We start from the raw sequence: 7,718 nt of genomic DNA, 5'->3' as shown, positions 1-7,718 counted from the left end.
TGAATAAATTGAAAAAATGTTGTTCCCAATCCACACCCCGGCCCAGTCTCATAACACTCTCACTTCAGTGACTGCATGACTCTGTCTGGTGTGTGTTATTTTTGCAGCAGTCTTTATAGTTTCACTTTACAGCTGAGTGACAAGCTTTGAGTTTGATTACTTCTATTTATATTTTTATTTTACTTAAGTAAGGTACTTCTATTTTTATTTATATCTTTTTTTTTTTCCAAATTTTCAAAAATAGATTGATTTGGAAAGTATATGGATCCAAAGTTCAAGTCCACTAAGTATGTAGATCCGAATGCGGAGACACAACCGCCAGAAGATATTGACACTCAGGAGCCAAGCGGTTACGAATACGAAGTTTTCGGTCAACAGATTGAGGGAGATTCCGAAGAAGAATATATCACACTAAGCTCTCAAACATATGTAGATTCTGATGCAGAAACGCAACTGCTAAAAGACACTGAGACTGTAGAATCGGCCAAGGACACCGTGACTCGAGAAACAAGCTCTTACGAGGTTTGCGGCCAAAAGCTTGAAGACTATACAGAAGAAGAATTCATTGAGCTAAGCTCTTCAGTAAGTCATACAGTACAACTATTTCATTACATCATAGACCAGCTCTTACGTCATGTATGTTGATTAGACTTTACTTAAGTTTAAACTTATTTGTTTTACATAGACTGTAAAAAATGTACAGAAAGTTATATAAACCACACTTGATGACTGCTTCCTGGGTTTTTCATTGGATCTCACATCTATTGGATTGATTGTAATAACTCGTCTAGACTTTAAAAAAGCAGTTAATTTTTTTGCTGGACTTAAAATATTTACATATATGTTGTTTCAGCCTGCAGAGGGTCCTTTTGTTGCAGCGGAAGATATAACTTCAAGTCCAAGTGAAACCCCATATGATCTGACTTTTACAGCCAAAGATACTGCTGCTGGTACAAGCGCCACACCATTCAGTCTGACTTTAACTCAACTCACAGAATTTACACCTTTGGAGGTAATTGCTAATAGCAATGTTTTTTGCAGAGATTTGTTCTGAATGTTTTTAGTACCTGAAAACTAATTCAACTAGCTTTTATGTATATATAGTTAATGAATAACAATATTAGCTAGTCTATTGCGAGCCTGCACTTCAGATTCTGAATTTTTAGATTGATGTACAATGTATGAAAGGAAGACACAGTTCTTTGTTGTATGAAGGTCTGCTGTTTTCTGTGTTTTGTTATTTTTATTGTTCTCAAATAAAACTTGCTAAGAATTAAGTTACCTGTCATTGAAGTTTTATGTTAAAAATCACATGGCTCAAACCCAGAACCTTTTGAATAACTTTGTTTGATTTTTGTTTCTGTTGAATGCAAACAATGTTTCTGAAGGCTTTCACTATCATTTTTCAAACTGCTTTCTTTATTCGCACAGACTCCAGGTGTAACACAGTTGTCACTGTCAATACCAGAAATCACAACACAAGATCTTGGACTGAAGCATGAGCTAACCTTCACATCACAAGAGACACAGGAAATTGAGGTATCTTTCTTGTGCTGGATTTATGTATATGCACAAACAGTATGTGGTGCAGGCATAGTATCTTAGGTCTGACAAACAATGCATTTCAAATTACAATTTACAGAACATTTTAAACAGTTAAAAATTTCCAGGGTAATTATTGTACTTGCTTATCCTCTTTATGAGTCTTTTAGGCTTTTACTGCAATAAAATTTACTACTTTTAGAAAATATATTACCTAATCTAGACTGAAATATTTCTGTAAACCTGAAAAGCATTGTTTGTTTGCAATAAGTATATTAAACAGTGACAATCTAAATTCAATTTTTCCTAAGTACTGACTATTAGATCAATTTGTTTCTTGTGTGGCAGTTTTTAGCTTTAGAATAAAGTAAAATAGAAACAAAGAGGTACCTTATGTATAATAGTATCTTCATAAAGTCACTGTTCATGCTTATTCTCACATGACATGTACATCTATCATATACTAGTCTTGTAACTTGCTTGTGTATATTAATAATATATTAATAGAAGTCACTGCATACTTTGTATCACACATTGGGAAAGGATTTTGTCTAACATGCTAAAAGTATTTACACCACACCACTTGTAATAAAAGGTACAGCAAGAATAATTTACCGAGCATAATGAATTATGAAACTTGCTCTGAAAAGTGTTTTTTTTTTTTTTTTGCTTATAAGTAACCGCTTCTTGCATTTTAGACTGCAGTAATTTTCAGTCGAGACTTTTAAAAGACTCGTGACCCTGAATAATGTTTAGATTGCTTAGCCTTTACCCTGCTTAATTTCTTAAAAGGACTGGTCTATCATTCAATTTGGACAGTAGCATTTATTATTTGAAGGAGAGTTTTTGAAAATTTACAGACCAGATAATGAACAGTGCAGACTATGATCAGCCTGCACAGATGTGCAGGCTGATTTTGGTCTGCACTAGTCACAAAGGCAGAATTACTTGCAGCCAGCAGGTTAAAGGTTAAACATTTGTATATTCAAACAGGTACCACAGTCACTAGAACCTGACAGAAAAAAACTTAGGTCAGAGTCATATGTAACTAGAGGTACACAGACCATTTATGTGGTGAAGTGAAATATTTGAATTTATATACCAATACTAAACTGGTGGAAGGTTTTTTTTAATAATTTTGGACATTGTAAATCTTGCCAGACAATTTCTTCTGGACAAATTGAGAAATAAACTTGTAAATATGTCATCAAGTGAAAAAGTTGGCTTTTCATCAGATATATTTTCATCACAAACAAGTCCGACAATTCAGAAACTCACAAATGGTGACGTTTTAGAAATATTTGAATTGGGGAAAGAACTCTCCTTTGACAACCAAGTAATTGCTTTAACAATAGGAAAATTGACAAACAATGTATCACATATCAACATTAATGCAACTGTTAGTAAATACCATAGGGTTTCAAAAAATGTTAAATCTAAAAGAGGTGAGGCTAGAGAGAGCTACAAAGCTGAAATTTTTAGTGTGCCCATTTCTACAGAAGCATCTGCAGGACCTTCTTTCCAGCAGACAGAACCACAGTCACAGTCACAGTCACAGACTCTTCTTGAAAAGGTCTCAGAAAAACAACAGACTATTGAAAAGTTAAGAGAAGAGGGGAAGCAGTTAAAATGAAAACTTGAAAGAAGGGAAAACACAATAAGCAGTCTGAAATTAGAGAAATCAAAGGTTCGAAAGACAGAATCTGCACTACATTCTGAAAAAAGGAAAGTGACGAACCTACAGATATTACTGAATAAGAAAAAGGAAATGTACAAGTCTTCTAGAGCATCACACAAGTCTTTACAGTACTCTTTATTTAATACGCAGACAAAATTAAAAAATGCCAATGTACATCTGGAAGCAATTGATCATCTCAAGAACAAAATCAGTAACTTGGAAACAGCTAATTCAGAACTTAACAAGAACATTAAGGACTTGAAAGCAGAAAATTCAGAATTGCACAAGAGTACTGAATATCTTCAAGATCTGCTGAATGATGAATCTGAAGTGAAAGTATTTAATGAAGGCAATAACAGTTACTGTAATGAAGTAGTAGAGTGTGCAATTAACCTCACAGACTTAAAAGTTGCAACCAAAAATGTAGGTGCAGTTATGCAACAAGTAGGTAAATTGTGTGGAAAGACCTTTAACAGTCTACCAACACGTCAGACAGTTGACAACTTTGTGGATAGGAAAGTTTCTATTAGCCAAAAGCAGATAGGAAAAGTTCTAAAGCAATCAAAGGATACTACACTTTATACAGATGAAACGCGGAAGTATGGTCACACATACGAATCTTACATACTTACTGATGACTCTGAGAATTCGTACTTACTTGGACTTAGAGAGATGGTGAACAAAAGTGGGGCATGTACACTCGACACACTGAAGTCCATATTATCAGACATATCAGATCACTGCAAGTATTTACAGACTGAAAACAGGTTAGGTGTAGGTTACGAACTTTTGACTAATATAAGAAACACAATGTCAGACAGGGCAAGCACGGAAAAACATTTCAATGTCTTATTGCAGGACTACAGGAATAGCATTCTTCCAGATATAATTGATAGTTATGACACCCTCACTGAAGAAGAACAGCAGCTTTGTGGTCAGATGAATAACTTTTTTTGTGGTTTACACTTATTAGTTGGCATAGCAGATGTAACCGAGGCAGCTGTGAAAGAATTTGAAAAGAACTATTTAGATGGAAAGTTGATAGGATCTGCGGTAAAACCAGAATTGAAAAGATACCATAAGGCCGAGAGTGGCTGTTTGAGGCTTTTGAGAACAAGCAGTAAAAGTTTTGCTATGGGGGAAGATGAAAAGAATGGTGTGTATCTGCCCTGGAAAACATACTTGACAGAAAAGGGTGAGAGCAACTTTATTCTAAGGTTCAAGCATAATAGATTCAATATGGTTTTTCTAATAGGACAGGCAGTGTTTTATCACAGAGAAAGCATCAAAGACTTCTTGAGCAATATTCATGGAACCACAAATGATTTGCTGAAAGCAGTTCTTCTTGACTGTCAGGAGCAACTATACCTTGCAGGAGCAAAAGCATTGGGACTTATTTCCAAGTTTGTGACATCGCCTTTGTGGAGACTGCTTGAATCACCTGGACATATCTTGGATATGAATAAACACTATGAAACACTGGTCACATTTTTAGACAAAGCTGGATCAGATTCAGAGTATACTGTGAAGTTTATGGTGGGAGAAAAGACCCCATTTGAGGAACTTCTGGACAAAGATGACAAGGTGTTGAAGAAGTTATTGCTTCAGAACGAGGAAATAGATGAAATGTGTTTGCCACTACTTCAAGGTATTTTTGTTGCAGTTGCTCAGCTTCTTCGGAGGATGATTCCAGAACATCTTCCAGGTGGAAAATTTTGGGATCCATCCGAAACATTGAGACAGCAAACATCATCGGCCTTAAAACATAACAAACTGCCTGAATTTGTATTTGGACAGTTAGATCACCTTGTATCATACAGACCAAATGCCTCTGTGCTTGCTAATGAAGCCTATATCATGTATTCCTTCAATAAAACATCTCGGTGGCTGGAACAGTTGCCATCTGAAGAAAGAAATAAGATAATAGAAGACTCCAGGAAAGAAGGCAGAGAAATACGGGAGAAATTTAAGTGTAGACTGAAGGAGATTGAAACTAAACGATTAGAAGCACAGAAAAAGAGAAAAGAAGAAAGAGAAAGGTTAGAAAGGATAAGGTTAGAAAAGGCAGAAAATTTGACACAGGATGTGTGCTACTATGGTCTTTGGCAAAGCTCCCAGCAAATAGAAGAGGGAATAGCTGCTCTGGGTGGTAGTGATCAGGAGATAATTAAAGCAATTCAGGCACAGTTGAAATTTAGGAAAAATGTTCTCAAGCAACGTCATGAGGATAAGAAAGTGTTTAACTTTTCCAAGAAAAATCCTAATGGTAAGTACATTAAACTTTCTATTGATGAGCTGAAGGCTAATTTAATGAAGCTAATAAGAAGTGCAACTGAAAGACCCACAGAAGAGACACAACATGGTGGAAGGCCACTTCTTGTTGGGAAAACAGTGGACCATGTTTTTACTGATAAAACATACCGAGGAACAGTGATAAGTGTTGTACCAGGCTTTCCTGAGTGGTATAACATAAAATATGAGGATGACCAAGCAGTGTATGCCTATAATCTTTTGGAAGACTATGAAAAGGGAGATCTAAAAATCATTGTTGAATAGATACAGATTGATTATGTTTTATAAAGAAACTGAAAAGAGATATCAGTTCTTATTGTTGTGTGTTTGAGATGAAACTGACTTTGTGGATATTCTATCTTCTGGGAAGACCACACTTTATTATAAAGTTTAACCTTGATTTACTCGTGTAATTACATTGTACATAGTGTTTCGAGTTAGTAGGATTTTAAGTAGTGAAATGTTACTTTGTGCTGAGTTCCATTTGGAATTTGGATTTTACCTTCAGATGGCATATGTTACAAGAACAAAGTCACAGATTATTTAAGTAAGCTGCAGAACAGTTTACAAGTTGCGTTACAAATTGCCCAACCAAGTTGTTGCATTACATCTGTAGTTTTTGCATGGTTTAATAAGCTGTTTGAGCTAAGCCCTTGCTTATTTTTCACTAACACATAAACTCTGTTTGAATGCTATATCATGAATCTAGCATGACCCAGTAATGAAGCCATTTGTGAAATTTACTGAATGTTATGACAAAATAATACGGTTCCATTAATGTCAAATTGTTAAAATCTTTATCGACTGTTGAAAGGAAAAATGTACTAAGAAATGCTAGAATCAAAATATAGCATGACATAAAGCCATATTAGAATAACCAGTAATACATAATTTTTGTCATTACATTTTCAGCGCTGTTCAACTTGTTCTAGTTGAGTTTTTAATACACTCATTTTTGTTCATATTACAAAGCATGCATTTTCCATCAGTTCCAGTTAAAACAATTCTTACAGTCAAACCTGTGCTAAACACCACCCCAGAACAATAGCATCTTTCCAGAAAGACCACTCTGAAAATCTCCCTGAATATTACTCTTCAGTAAGTTATATTGCATACACAATATGTACAACAGCCTGGCTCTTTTAGTAGTTCCCAGGGTGGTCTTTAAAGACAGGTTTGACTGTAAATATATTGGATAAGATTATAATTTTCTCAAGATTTACTAAATTAACCTCTCTATTGAAAACTGGACTTAAAAACTTTGTTTTGGCTGTGATTGTTTCATCAGATTTTCACACATAAAAAACACCATAATTTTATATAATTTCCTATGATATTTATTGATAATGCAGCAAATAAAACCTGATCTGAAGACAATATTCCAATGAAAACAACATTCAATAGTTAGTGATAGAGTAACTTATGCTTCTTTTTCATTTTCTTTTCAGATTTTTTTGGGATTTACTTGAATATTTGTGGCCTACTGAAAACACGTTGTCTGATACACTATATTTGTGACCGGAATACGACCAAGGAATAACAGAAAAGGCTTAGGTATATAGACTTTTAGTGCTCTCTTATACTATATATACTACTGGAGTCAAGTATGATTGTTTTTGTGTCAGATTTTTAAATAAATGTCATAGTTTTGGTATCAGGTTGTTTTTCGGGCTAAATTTTTGAAAAATGGCTTTATAAGCCTTAAAACGCCCATTTTTGCATGTATAATTTTTTTCTAAGTATTGTGGTAACTCTTTTTTTTCACTTCCATGTTGTTCTGGGGTACAAACTCTTATGAAAAAATGACATTTTAAGTGTAAAAGTCTGGTTTATAAAAATCTCATTGCATTGCTACTATTAGCGTTAACTATCAGTAGCCCATATCAAAGTATGCATGTTAGTTTGCATAGTTTCTGGCTGCCTGGCGGCCTGAAGTGGGCAGCCTAGCAGCTTTGCAAATGAATACAAACGTTAAAACTCAATAAAGCCTAAAATGAATGTTGCTTAATATTGAAACATCTATGTTTAATTAGATACATAAAGCGGCATTTCTTATTACTCTGAAATTTCCTATCTAGCGGTTTGGCAGCCTAGCGGCCTAACATCCTTGCGGCATGGCGGCCCTGCAGACTCGGGTATATGTATTTATTGTGAAAAAAAAATAATTTTGAATATACGATAAATATAACGAAAACTATGAATCCAA

General features: G+C 34.7%; 1 protein-coding gene across 2 annotated transcripts; it reads left to right on the top strand.

Annotated features, from left to right (window-relative positions):
• Nucleotides 1-250: 250 nt before the first annotated feature.
• On the top strand, nt 251-7,347 carry LOC123540968 (uncharacterized). 2 transcript variants are annotated; one of them, XM_045326317.2, is made up of 4 exons: nt 251-582; nt 854-1,012; nt 1,432-1,539; nt 6,961-7,347. In XM_045326317.2, exons 1-4 carry the CDS (start codon nt 262-264, stop codon nt 6,979-6,981), a joined length of 609 nt encoding a protein of 202 aa, XP_045182252.2. In that variant the 5' UTR covers nt 251-261; the 3' UTR covers nt 6,982-7,347. The 2 variants fall into 2 exon arrangements, with proteins under 2 accessions (XP_045182252.2, XP_053390402.1); XM_053534427.1 differs by lacking the exon at nt 6,961-7,347 and having other exon boundaries at nt 1,432-1,661.
• Nucleotides 7,348-7,718: the final 371 nt, after the last annotated feature.

This window comes from Mercenaria mercenaria, unplaced genomic scaffold, assembly GCF_021730395.1.
Source record: "Mercenaria mercenaria strain notata unplaced genomic scaffold, MADL_Memer_1 contig_3682, whole genome shotgun sequence".
Taxonomy (NCBI): domain Eukaryota; kingdom Metazoa; phylum Mollusca; class Bivalvia; order Venerida; family Veneridae; genus Mercenaria; species Mercenaria mercenaria.
This window is presented reverse-complemented; position numbering and strand designations above follow the sequence as displayed.

What these genes read in the sequence shown, in the direction of transcription:
- LOC123540968 (XM_053534427.1), top strand. Translation starts at nt 262, where the DNA reads ATGGATCCAAAGTTCAAGTCCACTAAGTATGTAGATCCGAATGCGGAG. An exon ending in TCATTGAGCTAAGCTCTTCA is followed by an intron (nt 583 to 853) that starts GTAAGTCATACA and finishes ATGTTGTTTCAG; the next exon opens with CCTGCAGAGGGTCCTTTTGT. An exon ending in CAGAATTTACACCTTTGGAG is followed by an intron (nt 1,013 to 1,431) that starts GTAATTGCTAAT and finishes TTATTCGCACAG; the next exon opens with ACTCCAGGTGTAACACAGTT.